Consider the following 22,332-nt stretch of genomic DNA (forward strand, 5'->3'; position numbering starts at 1 on the left):
CAACATTCAAATAACTTAGATCTTGGCATCCTGTCTCATCACTTTATGGCAAATAGATGAGGAAACAATGGAAACAGAGGCAAATTTTATTTTCTTGGCTCCAAAATCACTGCAGGTGGTGACTGCAGGCATGAAATTAAAAGACACTTGCTCCTTGAAAGGAAATGTGAGACAGCCCTAGCCCTAGAGTTAAAAAGCAGAGACATCACTTAGCTGACAAAGGTGCATATGGGCAAAACTGTGGTTTTTCCAGTAGTCATGTACAAATATGAGAGGTGGACCATATAGAAGGTTAAGCACCAAAGAATTGGTACTCTCAAATTGTGGTGCTGGAGAAGACTCCTGAGATCTCCTTGGACTTCACGGAAATTGGACTTCACGGAGATCAAACCAGTCAATCCTAAAGGAAATCAACCCTGAATATTCTTCGGAAAGACTGGTGCTAATGCTGAAGCTCCAGTAGTTTGTCCACCTGATGTGAAGAGCGAGTTCATTGGAAAAGATCCAGCTCAAGGGAAATCTTTCCCTTGTGCTGGGAAAGATTGAAGGCAAAAGGAGAAGCAAGTGCCAGAGAATTAGATGTTTAGGTAGCATCACCAACTATGATGTGTGAGCAGACTCAAGGAGATAGTGAAAGAGGGGAGCCTGGCATGCTGGGGTTCACTGGATCACAAAGAGTTGTGACTATATTTGTGGCGATCCGACATTTGTGTCTTTCCTCCCCTGAAGGAAAAGACAACTAAAACCAGAACAGTGTCAATAGACTGGTTTCAAATAAGAAAAGGAGTACTTAAAGGCTGTCTGTTGTCACCCTGCTTATTTAACTGATATGCAGAGTACATCATGAGAAATGCTAGGCTGGAGGAAGCTCAAGCTGGAATCGAGTTTGCTGGGAGAAATATCAATAACCTCAGATATGCAGATGACACCACCCTTATGACAAAGTGAAGAAGAACTAAAGAGTCTCTTGATGACAGTGAAAGAGGAGAGTGAAAAAGTTGGCTTAAAGTTCAGCATTCAGAAAACTGAGATCATGGCATCTGGTCCCATCACTTCATGGCAAATGGATGGGAAAACAGTGGAAACAGTGGCTGACTTTATTATTCTGGGATCCAAAATCACTGCAGATGGTGATTGCAGCCATGAAATTAAAAGACGCTTACTCCTTGGGAGGAAAGTTATGACCAACCTCAGTTCAGTTCAGTCGCTCAGTCGTGTCCGACTCTCCGCGACCCCATGAATCACAGCACGCCAGGCCTCCCTGTCCATCACCAACTCCCGGAGTACACTCAAGCTCATGTCCACAGAGTCGGTGATGCCATCCAGCCATCTCATTCTCGGTCGTCCCCTTCTCCTCCCGCCCCCAACCTTTCCCAGCATCAGAGTCTTTTCCAGTGAGTCAACTCGTCGCATGAGGTGGCCAAAGTATTGCAGTTTCAGCTTTAGCATCAGTCCCTCCAATGAACATCCAGGATTGATCTCCTTTAGAATGGACTGGTTGGATCTCCTTGCAGTATAAGGGACTCTCAAGAGTCTTCTCCAACACCACAGTTCAAAAGCATTGATTCTTCGGCAATCAGCTTTCTTCACAGTCCAACTCTCACATCCATACATGACCACGGGAAAAACCATTGCCTTGACTAGACGGACCTTGGTTGGCAAAGTAATGTCTCTGCTTTTTAATATGCTGTCTAGGTTGGTCATAACTTTCCTTCCAAGGAGCAAGCGTCTTTTAATTTCATGGCTGCAATCAGCATCCGCAGTGATTTTGGAGCCCAATAATATAAAGTCTGACACTGTTTCCACTGTTTTTCCATCTATTTCCCATGAAGTGATGGGACCAGATGCCATGATCTTTGTTTTCTGAATGTTGAGCTTCAAGCCAACCTTTTCACTCTCCTCTTTCACTGTCATCAAGAGGCTTTTGAGTTCCTCTTCACTTTGTAGACAGATATTAAAAAGCATAGACATTACTTTGTCAGCAAAGGTCCCTCTAGTCAAGGCTGTGGTTTTCCCAGTGGTCAATGGATGTGAGAGTTGGACTATAAAGAAAGCTGAGCGCCAAAGAATTGATGCTTTTGAACTGTGCTGTTGGAGAAGACTCTTGAGAGTCCCTTGGACAGCAAGGAGATCCCACCAGTCCATTCTAAGGAGATAAGTCCTGGTTGTTCATTGGAAGGACTGATGTTGAAGCTGAAACTCTAATCCTTTGGCCACCTGATGCTAAGAGCTGACTCATTTGAAAAGACCCTGATGCTGGGAAAGATTGAGGGCAGGAGGAGACAGAGATGACAGAGGATGAGATGGTTGGATGGCATCACCAACACAATGGACATGGGTTTGGGTGAACTCCTGCAGTTGGTGATGGTCAGGGAGGCCTGGCGTGCTACAGTTACAGGGTCACAAAAAGTTGGACACGACTGAGTGACTGAACTGAACTGAACTGATCAATACTATTTTTGTACTGATACTATGTGGAAAATCGAAACATGATGATCCATGGTTATAATGATGATTTCATTAGGTTATCCTTGAAATGCATAACACTATCGTTGTCTTCAGATGTCCTGGAAAATAAATTTGTCATCTCAAACATACTACTATGTATTTTAAAGTTATTACTGTATTTTTCATCCATTCATTTATTCTTTTAGCCACTCAGCATGCAAGATCTTAGCTCCCCAATGAAAAATTGATCCCTTGCCCCTTGCTGTGGAAGAGAAGAGTTTAACCACTGGCCCACCAGCAAGTTCCCCTATGGAGCCTTTTATCAAAGTCCCACCATTAGTCCAAAATGACCATACATATTTTCATGTAAAGTAAAATTCCATAGTTTTATATAGTGGTACAAATAATTTCAGCTATGTCTGCTCAGTGCTTTTTCTCTTGTATAAAATAGGTGGAAGTTTTTGATCTTCTTTTTGTCACTAATGAAAGCAATTCTCAAAAGACATACATAGTACATTGCCAAGACTGTGCACGAAAAGCAAGTGGAAATCTGGACAATTTCGTGGTGCTAGAAGAATACAAAATGGAGGACCTGATGCAAGTATATGACCAGTTTACATTAGTAAGTGAATTTATTATGCGAGTACATATTTAGCTGTGTTGTGAAGCAGTGTCTGTTTTCACTTCCTAATTTATAAGAATTAGTAAGACATTGACATTTTCTTTTGGTTCAGTAATAATGCATAGGAAAAATATTCCTCTTTTTTATACTTGGAAAACCTTTTATCTTTATCAAATCATTGCATATTACTGTTACTCCTTTTCAGTTAGAGTGGCCTAAATAATAACATTAATTACATTAAAAACCTTTGTGTACTTTGAGAATATTATCATAATATTATGCTTCTTAATTGATAAAGCCAAATATTGGTTACTTAATTCTGTAGGTATGATCCCCCAGAAAATCAGTATGTCTTTAATACTCCTCTGTTGTCATATGTTAATTGTGTTTATTTAAAATGTATTTCTTGTTACCAGTATTAAACTCATGGACTTATTTGATAGTGTTTTACTAATGGTATATAACATGCATGAAACAAAATTCACAGATGTTGTATGCTCTGCAACTGTTCGTTTCAAAGACGAGTACATTTTCTTCTGACTTCAAATGGCTTTGTGAATGGAAACACTTATTCCTGGCTTGTTAGTATTGTTTAAATGTCTTTTGTTTTAAATGTTGAAACTTAGTTGTGATATTTTTAATTGAATGGTGCATCAGATTGCTTAAGAAGGAAAGAATTTTGAGAAATAGGTGCTCTAGCTGAGAAAAGTTCACAGACATTTCACTAGTGAAATTTTTATTGAATTTTTAGTTTTTTCCACAATTTTTTTTTAGTTTTAATATGTCCTATAAATTCTTGTGAATAAATGATAAAGTAAAAAAAAAAAAACAGGATAATTAATTACAGCTCTTAAGAAATACGGCCCTAAAGGTCACAATAGCAGGTTATTGAACTTTAAGACTTTCTTTCTAACTCACTTTGTAAGTACACTGTAGATTGTTTATAGCCATGAGATAGAGAACAGTTTTGAGGAGTAATAATATACCAAAACAATTAACATACCTTACTTTTAATTTTAGGCTCCTTCAGTATCATCCTCCTCTTCTTGATACTGATCCATGAATATTAAATGACACCTTTTCTCATCTTCAGGAAAGTTCTGCACCACTGGTTTTATAGCTGCTTAATAAGAGTGCTGACTGAAAGCTATGTGCAACCTTCCAAGAATATTGTCAAACAACTGGAAATAGGAGAGCACTTCTCTGCTCCAGGATAGATACGGCTTTTCTTAATTATCATATGTTTTATGTTCGTGTGACAAAACTTGGCACTGCCCAGTAGACTACTGCTTTGAAGATAATTTTATTTTTTATTTTTACTGTTTCTGAACTTACAAATTGGCTTTCATCTGTATTTTATCCTTTCAAAACTTTCTTTGGGAAGATACGTTGCCCTCATTGGTCATATTTTTGCTAAGATAGTTAAATCTTTGCTTAAATATTTTAATGTGAAAAATTAGAGAAGAAAGATTAGTTTTTCTTGTTGCTTTTTTTTTAAATCACTTGTAAGTTTTTCTGTATTGTTTTCCACTGGTTCCAAATTGGAAGTTTTAAAAATGTTTAATAGCCTAATAGTGAAGATGCAAAGATAATAAGTTGCACATAGACTAAGGAATAAACTTCAGTTTTGTGATTTTTGTTTCTAATCTTGATACAGATTTACACTATTTATGAATACATATTTATTGCTTGAAAATATTTGTGACTGGTATGTTATTTTTTCAAGATTTACCTGCCATTAAATATATGGAGTTCTGTAATTTTATGCATTACTCCTTTTACATTTCATGTGTGTAAATAAAACTTTAAAATTGTACAGAAGTTTTACTAAAGTTGTTTCATGTTTAAAGCATTTTCCACTGTTTTAGTTTTAGAATTTCTGTTAAAACCCAGATTTTGTTCCTTTTCAAAACTTATATAATATGTACATACATGTCCACACACATGTATAACATATATTTATAATACAGTATATAAAAAACAAATTTTTAATTTTTCACCTCTAAGGTAGTTTCTGAGATGCCTTCTATAAAGCATTACTTACAAAAGTATGCGTATTTTTAAAGTAAATGTCTTTTATTCTGGTTGGTGAGGTTTTAGTTATTGCAATGATTGCCAATAAATAAGTGCTGGAAAAATGTATAGTAGAAAATGATTAAAGAATTTACAATTTTAAAGGAAACATGCAAGTTTATTTATTGTGTGAAAGATTCATAACAGTGGCCTCCACTCTCATAACAAATATATTAAGTGACATGTTTTCTAGAGTTAGGTGACCTAAAATTCCATGATTTTCTGCTTGTACAACATGGTTCAGTGAGAGGGAGAGGGAGAATATATTCAAATCCTTTATCATTAGTAAATTTTAACAAGCTCTGTGAAATTTTTTATTTCATATAAACAAACTACTCTTAATCTTTAACCATTTTATAACAGTTCCTGATTTTCTGCCTCTACCTTGCTGAAACATTTGGCCTTTATTCTCATTTTATCACATTTTCTAGATTTCCAGAGAACTTTGGTAAAAGTTCTATAAATGAAGTAGGAATGTATAAGCCTATCTGATGAAATGCCTTGATGTATTTTTTTTTCAAATAACTTTATAGAAATAATTTAAAGATGAAAGTTGTATATATGTTACTACATTTAGGTAATAGTTTTTCAAAAATTGAAATCTTAACAGTAATCATTTTGTAAATATAGATATACATACACATATAGATACACATATATATAATTTCAAAAGGAAATAATCTGCTTTAGTTAAGAAAAATAGTGCAACTCACTATTTTAACTGCTCCATTTTATGATTGTCTTGTAAATGTTTTTATCCAAAGGTCATTGGTACTAAAACTCAAAACAAACTTTTTTTCAAACAAAGATTAAAATTTAGTCGTCAGGACACTTACAGAGTTAGTATGTTTATAATGTATGTGTGCTGTATCTGAGTTTTCTTAACTTTGTATTCCTCTCAAGGCATCTTATTGTTTCATCTCTTTTTGAGATGGTCTGTTGCCAACGTTCATATAAATTGAATTTACTCAATTTACCTACACATAAAAAAATGATTTATTTTTCTTTGAATCATCTGTCAAGAAGTTTTCTTTGGATCATCTGTCAAGAATTATACTTCTCAGAATTTTAAACAGATACAAAAGTGAAATCACATGTACCAGCATCACTCAGAAGGATTCATTTAGATTAAAAAAGCCCTCCATTACCTTCATGAATTTTGTACTATCCTTTTAAATTGGATTTTTGGGACTTCTCTGGTATCTCACTGGTTAAGACTCCACCGGCCAGTGCAGGGGACATGGGTTTAATCCTGGTGCAGTGGCATCCCACATGCCTCAGAGGAAGTAAGGCTGTGTGCCACAACTAATGAGTTCATGCTCTAGTGCCCACATACTGCTGCTGAAGCCTATTTACTCTAAAGCTCATGTTCCACAAGGGAGGTGAGAAGCCTGAACACTGCAAATGGAGAATAGACCTGACCTGCCAAAACTAGAAGCACTCAAAACAACAAAGACACAGCACAGTCTAAAATAATTTTCTTTTTTTTTTTTAATTTGGAGGTGGTTTTTGAAGCAAGAGGTAGAATACCTATGTATAAACTTTACCCAGGTACGTTTTTTTTTTTTTTTATTCAGTAAAACGTTGAGGTACAAAATTAAGTTTCAAGTGTTCAACATAGCAATTTATAATCTTAAAGGTAATATTCTATTTATAAAAAGTTAAAAGTTAAGTTGCCCAGTCATTTCCAACTCTTTGCGACCCCGTGGACTATAGCCCACCAGGCTCCACCATCCATGGGACTCCCCAAGCAAGAATACTGGAGTGGGTTGCCATTTCCTTCTCCAAATATTCTATTTATAGTTACTGTAAAACATTGGCTATGCTTTTTAGTTGTAAGAACTCTATGTATTTTGTGTTAATCCTTTATGATTTGCAAATATTTTCTCCCACTTATTAGGTTGTCTTGTCATTTTATTGATGGTTATCTTTGTTTTATAAATATGTTTATTTTGTATTTATTTTTAAAATTTTTATTTATTGGAGGCTAACTACAATATTGGTTGGTTTTGCCATACATTGACATGAATCCGCCCTGGGTGTACATGTGTTCCCCTTCTTGAACCCACCTCCCACCTCCCACCTCCCTCCTCCCCTTATCCTCCCTCTGGGTCATCCCTGTGTACCAACCTGGAGCATCCTGTGTCATGCGTCGAAACTGGAGTGGTGATTCGTTTCACATATGGTAATATACAGGTTTCAATGCCATTCTCCCAAATCACCCCACCCTCACCCTCTCCCACAGAGTCCAAAAAACTGTTCCATATACCTGTGGCTCTTTTGCTGTCTCGTATACACGGTTATCATTACCATCTTTCTAAATTCCATATATATGCATTATATACTGTATTGGTGTTTTCTTTCTGACTTACTTCACTCTGTAAAATAGGCTCCAGTTTCATCCACCTCGTTAGAACTGATTCAAATGTATTCTTGATGGCATCATCTACTCTATGGACATGAGTCTGAGTGAACTCCGGGAGTTGGTGATGGACAAGGAGACCTGGTGTGCTGTGATTCATGGGGTTGCAGAGAGTCAGACACAAGTGAGCGAGCGAATGAACTGAACTGAACTGAATACTCCATTGTGTATATGTACCAAAGCTTTCTTATCAATTCGTCTGCAGATGGACATCTAGGTTGCTTCCATGTCCTGGCTATTATAAACAGTGCTGCGATGGACACTGGAGTACATGTGTCTCTTTCAATTCTGGTTTCCTCTGTGTGTATGCCCAGGAGTGAGATTGCTGGATCATATGGCAGTTCTATTTCCAGTTTTTTGAGGAATCTCCACACTGGTTCTCCATAGTGGCTGTACTAGTTTGCATTCCCACCAACAGTGTAAGAGGGTTCCCTTCTCTCCACACCCCGTCCAGCATTTATTGCATGTAGACTTTTGGATAGCAGCCATTCTGACTGGTATGAAATGGTATCTCATTGTAGTTTTGATTTGCATTTCTCTGATTATGAGGGATGATGAGCATTTTTTCATAAGTTTGTTAGCCATCTTTATGTCTTCTTTGGAGAAATGTCTGTTTAGTTCTTTGGCCCATTTTTTGATTGGGTCATTTATTTTTCTGGGATTGAGCTGCAGGAGCTGCTTGTATATTTTGGAGATTAATCCTTTATCAGTTGCTTCATTTGCTATTATTTTCTCCCATTCTGAAGGCTGTCTTTTCACCTTGCTTATAGTTTCCTTTGCTGTGCAGAAGCTTTTGATTTTAATTAGGTCCCATTTGTTTATTTTTGCTTTTATTTCCGATATTCTGGGAGGTGGGTCATGGAGGATCCTGCTGTGATTTATGTCAGAGAGTGTTTTGCCTGTGTTCTCCTCTAGGAGTTTTACAGTTTCTGGTCTTACGTTTAGCTCTCTAATCCATTTTGAGTTTATTTTGGTGTATGGTGTTAGGAAGTGTTCCAGTTTCATTCTTTTCCAAGTGGCTGACCAGTTTTCCCAGCACCACTTGTTAAAGAGACTGTCTTTTCTCCATTTTAGATTCTTGCCTCCTTTGTCAAAGATAAGGTGTCCATAGGTGTGTGGATTTATCTCTGGGCTTTCTATTTTGTTCCATTGATCTATATTTCTGTCTTTATGCCAGTACCATACTGTCTTGATGACTGTGCTTTGTAGTAGCGCCTGAAGTCGGGCAGGTTAATTCCCCCAGTTGCATTCTTCTTCCTCAAGATTGCTTTGGCTATTCGAGGTTTTTTGTATTTCCATACAAATTGTGAGATTATTTGTTCTAGTTCTGTGAAAATATTTTTTTAAAGTTTTTATGCCATTAGAAAATAAAATATGAACACAAACCATGAGGAGAAACAGTACTTCACCACAGAACCACACTGTCATGTGGTCCTGAAGGACACTGCCACTGAAACTAGAAGCCAGATGAAAGAAGGCATCACAGCCAACCAAAGACAGATGAGATGGTAATACAAAGCTCGGGAAATCACTTGTCCAACTCTTATTGAGCCCTTGGATTGCACCACAGCCAGGCCTTCCTGTCCGTCACCAACTTCCAGACCTTACTCAAACTCATGTCCATCAAGTCTGTGATGCCATCCAACCATCTCATCTTCTGTCATCCCCTTCTCCTCCCACCCCCAATCCTTCCCAGCATCACAGTCTTTCCAGTGAGACAACTCGTCGCATGAGGTGGCCAAAATATTGGAGTTTCAGCTTTAGCATCAGTCCTTCCAATGAACACCCAGGACTGACCTCCTTTAGAATGGACTGGTTGGATCTCCTTGCAGTCCAAGGGACTCTCAAGAGGCTTCTCCAGCATCACAGTTCAAAAGCATCAATTCTTCAGCGCTCAGCTTTTGTCACAGTCCAACTCTCACATCCATACATGACAAAACTATATCCTTGACTAGATGGATCTTTGTTGGCAAAGTAATGTCTCTGCTTTTTAATATACTATCTAGGTTGGTCATAACTTTCCTTCCAAGGAGTAAGAGTCTTTTAATTTCATGACTGCAATCACCATCTGCAGTGATTTTGGAGCTCTCCCCCCGCAAAAAAAATAAAATCTGACACTGTTTCCCCAACTATTGTCATGAAGTGAGGGGACCAGATGCCATGATCTTTTCTTTTAATTTTAATTGGAGGCTAATTACTTATTGTAGTGGTTTTTGCCATACATTGACATGAATCTGCCCCAGGTGTACATGTGTTCACCATCCTGAACCCCACTCCCACCTCCCTCCCATCCCATCCCTCAGGGTCATCCCAGTGCACCAGCCTCGAGTATACTGCCTCATGCATCAAACCTGGACTGGCAATTCATTTCACATATGATAATATACATGTTTCAATGCTATTTTCTCAAATCATTCCATTCTCTGCTTCTCCCACAGGATCCAAAGTCTGTTCTTTACATTTGTATATCTTTTGCTGTCTCGCATATAGGGTCATTGTTACCATCTTTCTAAATTCTATGTAAGTGTGTTAATATACTGTATTGGTGTTTTTCTTTCTGACTTACTTTGCTGTCTGTAATAGACTCCAGTTTCACCCATCTCATTAGAATTGATTAAAATGCATTCTCTTTAATGGCTGAGTAATAGTCCATCCTCAAGGAGATCAGTCCTGGGTGTTCATTGGAAGAACTGATGTTGAAGCTGAAGCTCCAATACTTAGGCAACCTGATTGGAAGATCTAACTCATTGAAAAGACCCTGATGCTGGGAAAGATTGAGGGCAAGAGGAGAAGGTGATGACAGAGGATGAGATAGTTGGATGGCATCACTGACTTGATGGACATGGGTCTGGTTGGATTCCGGGAATTGGTGATGGATAGGGAGGCCTGGCGTGCTGCGGTTCATGGTGTCGCAGAGTCGGACACAACTAAGTGACTCAACTGAACATGAAAGAATAAAGTCAAAAATAAAAAAGGATAAAATTGTACAAAAGCAAAGTAAAATTTTTACTTTGAAATTTTTTCTTTAAAATTTTTTGATCCTCTGGAATGACTTTTTTCTGTACACCTTAAATTCTTTGATCTTATGAAAGTGAGTTGTTCAGTTCAGTCGCTCAGTCATGTCTGACTCTTTGCGACCCCATGAATTACTGACCTGCCTCTTGAGAAACCTGTATGCAGGTCATGAAGCAACAGTTAGAACTGGACGTGGAACAACAGACTGGTTCCAAATAGTAAAAGGAGTACGTCAAGGTTGTATGCTGTCACCCTACTTGTGTAACTTATATGCAGAGTACATCATGAGGAACGCTGGGCTGGAAGAAGCACAAGCTGGAATCAAGATTGCTGGGAGAACTATCAATAACCTCAGATATGCAGATGACACTACCCTTATGGCAGAAAGTGAAGAGGAACTAAAAAGGCTCTTGATGAAAGTGTAAGAGGAGAGTGAAAAAGTTGGTTTAAAGCTTTTTTTCTACTTGTTATCCATTTAGTACCTTTAAGAATCATTTTTATAACATATTATTACCTTGCAAAAAAGATGCTATTTTTAAAGCAAGTTTTATATATATATATTATAATTTTTGTGACCTTTTGTTTAATATTGTATTTTTGAGAGTGTAACACCTACTCTAGATTTTTAATCTTTGCTGGCCACTTCCCTGACACTTCAAACCTGGTGGGATGGTGCCAGCTCAGAGCCTAGGGTGTATCATCTTTCACATTTATAATCACAACAGAAATTAAGGGCTAACTGCAACCTGTATTGGCCCTAGTTAATACATATTGCAGTGGTGATATCCACCAGAATCCGAATCTCATCACCTACCATAGATTCCAATGCCAGCAGCTTGTTTTTTCTGGAAGCTAGTCATGGGATAAGTTTACACAAGGGCACCTGACCAAAGATGAGTCCCTGGTGTGTTGGCTGGAAGGGAAATCTATTGGACAGTGCCTTCAGGGAAAGGGGCCAGCATTCACCAGGGCAATGACGGTGGCGCCAGCTCCGGCACAAGCCATGATGAACAGGTGATAGGACTTGTAGAACTAGGAGAGAACCGGGCATCAAGGTGAGCATTCTGTGGGGGAGTAACGGCCTCCCCTATTCTGGGCACGCTCCCTTTTCCTCTGTACGGCAGATTTCTGAAGACCAGGCATATGCTGCACTTACCTGGGGAGCTCCCCACAATCAGAATATTATACTACTGCTGCCTGCCTGCCACATGCGGCCCAGCTCATGAATGTACACACCAAGAGGCAGGTAGGTGGTGGGCCCTGATTATTGCAGTTGCTCCTTGCTTCCAAAACCATATCAGGATCCTCTTAAATGCAAGCTCCCACAAGTGAATTTGAGAATCTGCTTTTATAAATAGTCATAAGCCAATGCCTGAAGACTATTCCGGGGCAGAGAGATTTTAAGCCATAGTGGTTTTATTGCCCATTAGGGTCAGGATTTAGTGCCCATTAAGGATTACCAAGCAATACCAGCAACTTAATCTGGAAACAAAAGATTAAGTGACAGTGCATAAAAATTTGGTTGTACGCAAATTGAGGGCAGTCTTCTCTGTGCAAATTTACTTTGGTCCTGTGTGACAAACATTCTATTTGAAAAACTATCTGAAGATGAAAGAGAAGAATGAGATATATTCAGACTTGGCATGATTGGGATTGCTCTCCAGTTATCACCAAAGGTAAAGCTGTCTAATGGCACAGGACCTTCACTCAGTGGGTTTAGCTGTGAGACAGGGCCAATGTCTAGGTGGAAAATGGTGGCTCAGAGCCCCTTTGTGGTGTTTCTCCCCGGAAGCACCCTTTGCCTCAGCCTGAAGTGCCCAGTAGTTGTCTAGGACCCACTGGGGGAGTGGGGCCTACCTCTCTGGTGTTGCAGATGTTTTCTAGGACTGAGCTACATATTCTTCCTGGGAAAGCATTCCAAGGGATGATTCCTAGGAAATGAATTCCAGCAGAAGGATAATGATTAGCACAAACTCCAGCACCCCTGTTCGCACTGGGGCTTCCTCTTTCAATGGAAACTACAGCACAAACATATGAAATACTCTTCATCAATAATTGGTGTATCCGCCCTCTGTAGAAGAAATTTTTTAGAACAATAAAAAATTTTATTTGGACAACAAGACCAAGTTTGGTCAAGACCAAAGTTAACTACACCAGAAGGGGAAACAAACTGACTTCCACCCCAACCTTCACTCCCCAAAAATTTTATGCTTTTTTTCAGTGACTAACTGTAAAAACGTTATCAAAGCTAGGTTTTCTCTACATTGAATTTATGAACTGTTAATTGCAAATAGTTAAACAATTGCAGGATGACCTCCCCTCAATAAAACTCCTCTTCATATCACCATTATATTATATTGAGTTCAAATACATTTCCACATGAATGTCTTGGTCTGTGATCTTCCAACTCAAAGAGGGGATTTAATGTTTTTATTAGTCCACATGAGATAACTACCAAAACTGAGAATATAAACTTAGAAATTATCATGAAAATTTGACAGCATAGTTTATGAATCACAAATTTTTGTACTTGCATTTGTATTTTGCACCTATTTGTTTTTAAATGCAGAAATGCATTTTATTATGTTTAATAATTTAAATACATTAAAAATAGAAATATTTTATATTAAAAGTCCAATTGGAAATCTTTTCAAAAGAAAACCCACATGTAGTATATAGTTGGTCTCTCAGTGTAATTCATAGTGGCAACTGCCCATTAGGCTGCCATTATTTTCTCCCTGCAACCTAAAGATAATTGCATGCTTCACGAATAAGTGTGTGCTTAAATATTAAATATAGCTTAAATTACACTTTTGTCAGGAGATAAGGAAAAAAAGATTAAAATGTACAATCTATAGTCTTTCCCATCTTTTATCATAGGCCAAGAGTAACTTTCATTTTTCAGTAAAATGAGACATAATAAGTCTCCAGACTGTGATTTCAAGAATAAATGGACAAATATGGAAGATTTAAATCAGTTACTGAAGACCAAAATTTGTAGTGAAAAAAGATTCACTAATATTTAAGAACTAGGAAAATTATAAATGTCTGGAAATTCTTTTATGAAAATTTCAACATTAAAATGTAGAATTTGTTTTTAATCCCTCATAAAGAACACTGTTGTTGAACCTGATCTCTATGAGAAGAGACTGATCCAACTTGCAGTTTTCAATAACCTCCCTGCTGCTGCTGCTGCTAAGTCACTTCAGTCATGTCTGACTCTGTGTGACCCCACGGCAGTCCACCAGGCTCCCCCATCCCTGGGATTCTCCAGGCAAGAACACTGGAGTGGGTTGCCATTTCCTTCTCCAATGTGTAGAAGTGAAAGTGAAGTTGCTCAGTCGTGACCGACCCTTAGCGACCCCATGGACTGCAGCCTACCAGGCTCCTCCATCCATGGGATTTTCTAGGCAAGTGTACTGGAGTGGCTTGCCATTGCCTTCTCTGAATAACCTCCCTATTATGCTATAAAATAAGATGTAGATAAGTCACCTGGGAAAAGCAAGAATCAAAATGAAAACAATCACATTCCTCCAGAAAAAGTCTGAAAGAATATTTCCAATTCAGCTTTAATTAAAATCTCTTTTTCCCCTTGTTTCTAACTCAGAAGGAAAGTAGAATCTGTAGTGATGGACAAGAGGTACCCTGGCTGTTTCTGTGTCCTGTCAAAATGAATCAACCTTAGCTGCCCACTCATTAGAAAATATATTTGAAGAGATTTCCAACAGCTGATGATGATTAAGTACTTTCTGAAGAGTTTAAAATGCAGCTGGATTTTATGTTGTGTTTTATAGTTTAAATGAAGTTAAAGCAATTAAAAGACATTTTAAAAAACATGAGTTGAACAGTTTGGATATGCTAATTAAGTGGATTAGGCAGTGTGTACAAAATTAGTTTGGATGGAAAGCTGAATGATACAAAAATGAGAAAATCAAGGGAAAATACACAATTCTTTTAGTGACTATCCATGTCTTTTTTACTTAACTGCATTATAAAGTATTTTTTGTCACAAAATGTTTTTATCAAACACTTTGAAATTTGAAAATATAACATTTTGAATGACATTTTTTAGGAACTAAAAGTCTGATATTTCCATCCAGAAAATAGAGCATATTAAGGAAATAGAGTACAAAATCTTCCAATAGAATGGATGCAACAGGTTCACACTCTTGGGTGCTCCAGTAATAAAATTAAGACCCAAACATATGCAGAGAGGATACCAGTGAATCAGGGGATTGCACAAGAATTACCATATTGACTGATGTCCATGCAGATCTGCTCCACTCCTGCTGTCCCATTGGTCTGGGGGGACTTGATGACTTCACAGGTGGACCATATGTTTTAGAACATAAACACTGGCACCACTGAGAAACCAAACACACCCAACCAGGCCACTCCCAACACACAAGTGAGGAAGACGAACTAGGACAAGAAGTGAAAAAAAAAAAAGTCACTAACCAGGGCAAAGAACAGCCCCCAGAAGGAATAATAGGGCATTTCTCCCAATACGGAACCTGTGGGATGCAGTCAGAGCACTGACTGGACCACAGTATCCCCAAAGCTGGTGCCAAATAGATAGGTGAATCAATCCAGTTAAACGGACTTTTCAAGTCCTTCTCTTAGTTAAGTAGGATACAAGGCCCAAGAGGTGATCTATCTTGTCCAAGGTCACAGAGCTAGTGCAAGTGTCTCCCATATTGTACTTACATTTACATTCTCAGAATATATACCCACAGAGTGCATGAGTGAGGCCATGGAGTTCAGTTGCTGCTGCTGCTGCTAAGTCACTTCAGTTGTGTCCGACTCTGTGTGACCCCATAGACGGAAGCCCAGCAGGCTCCCACCTCCCTAGGATTCTCCAGGCAAGAACACTGGAGTGGGTTGCCATTTCCTTCTCCAATGTGTGAAAGTGAAAAGTGAAAGTGAAGTCGCTCAGTCGTGTCCGACCCTTAGCGACCCCACGGACTGCAGCCTACCAGGCTCCTCCATCCATGGGATTTTTTAGGCAAGAGTACTGGAGTGGAAGACCCAAAGCTGGATCATGCAAGGTTCACCTCGCAGCCAGGCTCAGTTTGCCTCCTTTTGGTCACCTAAGGAAACTGTAGAAACAACTCAGTTTGTTTTATTTCAAGAACACAAGTTTTCCAAACTTTGTGAATTTTTTAAAATGCCAAAGCAGATTTCAGTAATTAAAAAAAAATAATTTTATTTATTTGTTTTGGCTGTACTGGGTCTTTGGTGCTGCACAGCCTTTTCTCTAGATGTAGCCTTTTCTCTCTAGGTGTGATGCTTGAGCTTCTCGTCACCATGGCTTTTCTTGTTGCAAAGCATGTGCTGTAGAGCACAGGCTCAATTGTTGCGGTGCATGGACTTAGTTGCCTCAAGGCTGTGGGATCTTCCTAGATCAGGGATTGAACCTTTGTCTCCTTCATTGCCAGGTGTGTTCTTTACCACTGAGAAACCAGGGAAACCCAGATTCATTCAGCAGTTTCATAGTTTGTTCCTCTGCAGTAATAATAATTGGGCTACTCCAGTGTAGGATTTCTTTTCCTTCCCTTCAAAACAAAACGACTTTCTTTCTAATAAGAAACATACACTTAGAAAATGTCTGGTAGTTCTTTGGTGGCCCTCCCTTCCTGCAGTAGTTAGAGCCCCATAGGGCATTCATGGAGAAGGTAATGGCAACCCACTCCAGGACTCTTGCCTGGAGAATCCCATGGACAGAGGAGCCTGGTGGGCTGCCATCTGTGGGGTCGCACAGAGTCAGACACGCCTGAAGTGATTTAGCAGCAGCACCAGGGCATTCATATCTGCTACCCCTAGTGATCAGGGTAGGGCTGGGGACAGTGAGGAATTCTGATAGGCAGTTCTTCTCCCTGATGGGCAGAGTGATAGTCTTTCCTAACTCAAACAAGTTAGAGTTCTCAGCATGTTGCTCCAGCTCTCATCAGTCACCTCCTACCGTGCTGCAATGAAAGCCCATTCAGTAGCCATTTGATATATCAACAAAAGCACAGTGTTCAAGGTAACCAATGAAGAAATGAGTGAAGATAATACAGCTCTTCCCCAAACAACAATGGCTTTTCAAGTTTCTAGAATAGACCTTTTCTTAGATAGACATAAAATATAGATGGGATAAAAGCAGTCTATGTGGAATGGAGGATAGTCTTCCAGACTGTTCTCTGGTACAGAAGCTCCATATTTGCTCACCACATAACCCCCATAAGAGCTACTCCAAATAGGCCCACATGGCCTCCCACTTTGGCTTAGAGTGAAGCCCCCACTGCCTTGGCACTGACTCCTTGTTCAGTTCAGTTCAGTTCAGTTCAGTTGCTCAGTCGTGTCTGACTCTCTGCGACCCCATGAACCATACCATGCCAGGCCTCCCTGTCCATCACCAACTCCCGGAATTCACTCAAACTCATGTCCACAGAGTTGGTGATGCCATCCAACCATCTCATTCTCTGTCATCCCCTTCTCCTTCCTCCCCCAACCTTTCCTAGCATCAGAGACTTTTCCAGTGAGTCAACTCGTCGCATGCTTTGGCCAAAGTATTGCAGTTTCAGCTTTAGCATCAGTGCTTCCAATGAACTCCCAGGATTGATCTCCTTTAGAATGGACTGGTTGGATCTCCTTGCAGTACAAGGGACTCTCAAGAATCTTCTCCAACACCACAGTTCAAAAGCATCAATTCTTTGGCGATCAGCTTTCTTCACAGTCCAACTTTCACATCCATACCAACTAGTAAACCCTACATGATAAGGCAAAAGCTCAAATATTCAAATATCTAAAATGTTCAACATCAGGTAGTTGCTGATTTGCATCTATGCCACTGCAGAAATTAATCCCTTTCACTTTTACAACTTCATAAGTAGAAGTTAGCAGGGGTAAACTGTTGTCTAAAAGTTGCCAAGAAGATTTTTTTTATTTGTATTATTATGTACTCTTCACTTTTTTAGAAAAATCCAGTTCCTCCTTGCCACACACACACACAAAAAGATTCCCTCTAATTGAATAGTAGTCTCTTGTCTTTTTAAATAATGTCTAAATGCCCAAAGCCTTATATTCATTCATTCCATTATTCTTTGAACTTAACCTTGAAAACGGAGAAGGCAATGGCAAGCCACTCCAGTACTCTTGCCTAGAAAATCCCATGGACAGAGGAGCCTGGTGGGCTACAGTCCATGGGGTCGCTACTAGTCGGACAAGACTGAGCAACTTCACTTTCACTTTTCACTTTCACACGTTGGAGAAGGAAATGGCAACCCACTCCAGTGTTCTTGCCTGGAGAATCCCAGGGATGGCGGAGCCTAGTGGGCTGCCATCCATGGGGTCGCACAGAGTCGGACACGACTGAAGTGACTTAGCAGCAGCAGCAGCAGCAGCAACCTTGAAAAGCCAAAGTGAACTCAGGATCCATTTGTGGTCTTGGGATTGAAAATTCTCAGATCAGTTAAGAAGTGGTAGAAATGTGCAATAAATGCTAGAAAGGGTGTGGAGGAAAGGGACCTCCTACACTGTTGGTGGGAATGCAAACTAGTACAGCCACTATGGAGAACAGTGTGGAGATTCCTCAAAAAACTGGAAATAGAACTGCCATATGATCCAGCAATCGCACTCCTGAGCATGCACACCGAGGAAACCAGAATTGAAAGAGACACGTGTACTCCAATGTTCATTTCAGCACTGTTTATAATAGCCAGGACATGGAAGCAACCTAGATGTCCATCTGTAGATGCATGGATAAGAAAGCTTTGGTACATATACACAATGGAGTATTACTCAGCCATTAAGAAGAATGCATTTGAATCAGTTCTAATGAGGGGGATGAAACTGGAGCCTCTTATACAGAGTGAAGTAAGCCAGAAAGAAAAACACCAATACAGTATTCAGTTCAGTTCAGTTCATTCGCTTAGTCATTTCCGACTCTCCATGACCCCATGAATCACAGCACGCCAGGCCTCCCTGTCCATCACCAACTCCCGGAGTTCACTCAAACTCATGTCCACAGAGTCGGTGATATGCATATATATGAAATTTAGAAAGACGCAAATGATAACCCTGTATACAAGACAGCAAAAGAGACACAGATGTATAGAAAAGTCTTTGGGACTCTGTGGGAGAGGGTGAGGGTGGGATGATTTGGGAGAATGGCATTGAAACATGTAAGTTGTCATGTGTGAAACGAATCACCAGTTCAGGGTCGATGCATGTTACAGGATCCTTGGCGCTGGTGTGTGGAGATGACCCAGAGGGAGGATAAAGGGAGGAGAGAGGTGGGAGGGGGGTTCAGGAAGGGGAACTCATGTAGACCCGGGGCGGATTCATGTCAATGTATGGCAAAACCAACCAATATAATATTGTAAAATAATTAGCCTCCAATAAAAAAATAAAACATGATACCAAAAAAAAAAAATAGAAGTGGTAGAAATAAAGGTGGTATTTCATCTCCATAAATACTTCTAAACAACATACTTTTCTCAGATGACAGTCTCATGAGGACTTTTATTTGTCCTTTGGAAGGTTTTGTGTCCAAGTGTGTACTAGTGTGTACTAGTATATATGTTTATATGTCCTTGCATTTTTCACTTTTTCACTCCTCAAATACATTGCCTAACCCAGAGACTTAGCATTCTTCCCTTTCTCTCACCTCACACTGAAGTATAGAGCCATAAAAAGTCCATCTTTCCCAGTATTTGTATTTGCAAGGAGCGCCAACCAGTCCATTCTAAGGGGAGATCAATCCTGGGTGTTCATTGGAAGGACTGATGCTAAAGCTGAAGCTCCAATACTTTGGCCACCTCATGCGACGAGTTGACTCACTGGAAAAGACTCTGATGCTGGGAAAGGTTGGGGGCGGGAGGAGAAGGGGACGACAGAAAATGAGATGGCTGGATGGCATCACCGACTCTGTGGACATGAGTTTGAGTGAACTCCGGGAGCTGGTGATGGACAGGGAGGCCTGGCGTGCTGTGATTCATGGGGTTGCGGAGAGTCGGACACGACTGAGCGACTGAACTGAACTGAACTGAACTGACCCGATCCCTGAAGCCTAGTTCAGATCTCCAAAATAGTTTACCACCACTTGTCCCACAGCTTCTTGAATGAATGTAGCTGTGTGCCAACAACACTTAAATTTACTTTGTGTGATTTTCTCATGATTAGACAGTCTTCATCCCCATTACCCCTGTGAAATATTTTCAAATATAAGAACTATTGTTTGTTCATAAACTGTGAAAAAATAGTCAAATGGTTACTGGAATAGACTTCATGTAAAGATCATAACTTCTTAGTGCCTGCTTTCACTCATATACTTGTTGATGACAGAGGTCTAATTTTAAATCCTTGCACTTCCACTGGTGAGATAAGTGCTAGCTGCTTGCTGTACTAGGTGCTTGATAAATACCTCCAGAAGCATTATGACAATTTCTCATAGTGTATATAAGTCTTCATAGCCATAAAAGTCATATTCAAATTTGCTCATATTTAAAACCAGAGGAGTGAGAGTTATGAAAGTTATTTTTTTATTAATGGGAACTTGACATTTCAAAAAATCTTTATTAATTTTATTAGCTGTACATTGACAATCGAAATAAATACTGCCAGTCATTGATTTCAATTTATCCTCAATAATATGCTGAGGCTTTCTTCATGTTCCTGACTAAATCGGAATGAACATTACCTGTATCATAGACTTTCCATGCACTGTCAGTGAGCTTTTACCAAATCTTGGCTCTGGCTGGCTGTCAGTCACTGGGGATCTGTACTTACCATCCCACTGATGCACCTAGCACAGGCAGTTTTTTTAAACTCCCTGTACAGTTCTTTCACTAAGCTTATGGTATAGAAGCCTTGTGCCAGCAGAATGACCCCATACAAGAAGAAACAGGATGCACTTCCATAGATGACATAATGCATCAGCTGTATTCTATGAAAAGAAGATTCCAAGTGGTTACATTCATGGCCTGGTGAACAGATGATTTTGGCCTCTGAAGGGAGGCCGTGAGGGTGGGTGACATCCTGTGACAGCCAGTCCATGGTGCTGCAGGCAGGCACCCTTATCCAGATCACCAAAACCTGGGCCCTTCTTCCAAGGTAGGCAAGCTTTCCAGACAAGGGATAAGTTTTCTTTGGGCAGGGCCTTGTTGGGTTTTTAGTACTTATTAGATGAGATTCATCTACATGTAAGGAAATGTAGACACTGAAAGTTACAGTCATTTTCCAGGACCCATATTTGACAACATGCAATATTGTCCAATGATAAATCACTCAACAAATAGGCTTAGAAGGAAACTACCAAGTATAATAAAACCCTTAATAAAAACCCATATCAGACTCATAATGATGAAAATGAAGTATTTGTTCTATGATGATGATGCTTGCTTTTAGCATTTCTATTCAGCATTGCAGTGGGTATCCTATACAGACCAATTAGGCAAGAATAAAAAATAAGAAGCACCTAAGTTAGGAAAGAAGAAGTAAAATTATCTTTGTTTTACTTGATATGATCTTATATGTAAATAAACTTTATGATCTCACATAAAAGCAAAACTACTAGAACTTAAATTAGTGAAGAGGCAGGATGCAAAGACATTACCTCAAAATCAGTTGCCTTTCCATATGTGTCACTGATCAATGTGAAAAAGAAGTTAAAATTCCAATTACAGTGGTATCCAAAAGAAAACTTTAAATGTTTAATATTAACTTAACCAAGCATATAAAACAGTTGTGTGATGAAAACTATAAAACATTTCAAAAAGAAATTGAAGAATAAAATAAATGGAAAGACATCATGTTCATGAATTGAAGTTATAATACTATTAGGCTGTCATTTTTACCCAAAGTGATGTAAACATTTAATGTACTCAGTGTGAAAATCTTGATTTTTTTTTGAAATAGAAAAACACATTCTAAAATTTATTTGGATTTTCAGAGAACCTCCTGGGATAACAGGCAAACAAATCCTGAAAAAACAGGAGCAAAAGCAAAGAGTTCATACTTCCTGATTTCAAAACTACTACAAAAATACAGTAGTGAAGACTGTGAAGATTGTTGTTCTTGTTCAGTCTCTAAGCTGTGTCTGATTCTTTGTGACTGCATGAACTGCAGCACACCAGTCTCCCCTGTCCTTCACTGTCTCCTGGAGTTTGCTCAAATTCCTGTCCATCGAGTCAATGATGCCGTCCAACCATCTTATCCTCTGTCATCCCCTTCTCCTTCTACCCTCAGTCTTTCCCAGCATCAGGGTCTCTTCCAATGAGTTCTTCGCATCAGGTAGCCAGAGTATTGGCACTTGAACATCAATCCTTCCAATGAATATTCAAATTGATTTCCTTTAGGATTAACTGGTTTGATTTCTTCACAGTCCAAGGGAGTCTCAAGAGTCTTCTCCAACACCACAGTTCAAAAGCATCAATTCTTTGGAACTCAGCCTTCTCTGTGGTCCAACTCTCACATCCATATGTGACTACTGGAAACACAACAGCTTTGACTATACAGACTTTTGTCTGCAAAAGAATATCTCTGCTTTAAATATGCTGTCCAGGTTGATAATAGCTTTTCTTCCAAGGAGTAAGCATCTTTTAATTTCATGGCTGCAGTCACCATCTGCAGTGATTTTGGAGCCGAAGAAAATGAAGTCTGACACTATTTGCACTGTTTCCATTTATTTCCCATGAGGTGATGGGACCAGATGCAAAGATCTTAGTTTTCTGAATATTGGGTTTTAAGCCAACTTTTTCACTCTCCTATT

General features: G+C 39.3%; 1 protein-coding gene and 1 pseudogene across 13 annotated transcripts in view; one reads left to right on the top strand and one right to left on the bottom strand.

Annotated features, from left to right (window-relative positions):
• The window catches only part of LOC129557945 (lysine-specific demethylase 6A-like), a 175,667-nt gene extending 169,042 nt beyond the window's left edge, over positions 1–6,625 (top strand). For 11 of the 13 annotated variants that reach the window (XM_055428603.2, XM_055428606.2, XM_055428608.2 and 8 more), the window contains 2 exons: positions 2,900–3,070; positions 4,091–6,624. In XM_055428603.2, the coding sequence (XP_055284578.1) occupies positions 2,900–3,070; positions 4,091–4,120 (201 nt within the window). In that variant the 3' untranslated portion in view covers positions 4,121–6,624. Of the gene's footprint in view, positions 1–2,899; positions 3,071–4,090 lie in introns of all 13 variants that reach the window. The other 2 variants (XM_055428604.2, XM_055428607.2) reach the window with 1 other exon arrangement.
• Positions 6,626–11,522: 4,897 nt separating this feature from the next.
• On the bottom strand, positions 11,523–20,618 carry LOC129557927 (neuronal membrane glycoprotein M6-b-like; annotated as a pseudogene).
• Positions 20,619–22,332: the final 1,714 nt, after the last annotated feature.

This window comes from Moschus berezovskii, chromosome Y (genome assembly GCF_049115385.1).
Source record: "Moschus berezovskii isolate FMDL1 chromosome Y, NW_MosBer_1.0, whole genome shotgun sequence".
NCBI lineage: Eukaryota > Metazoa > Chordata > Mammalia > Artiodactyla > Moschidae > Moschus > Moschus berezovskii.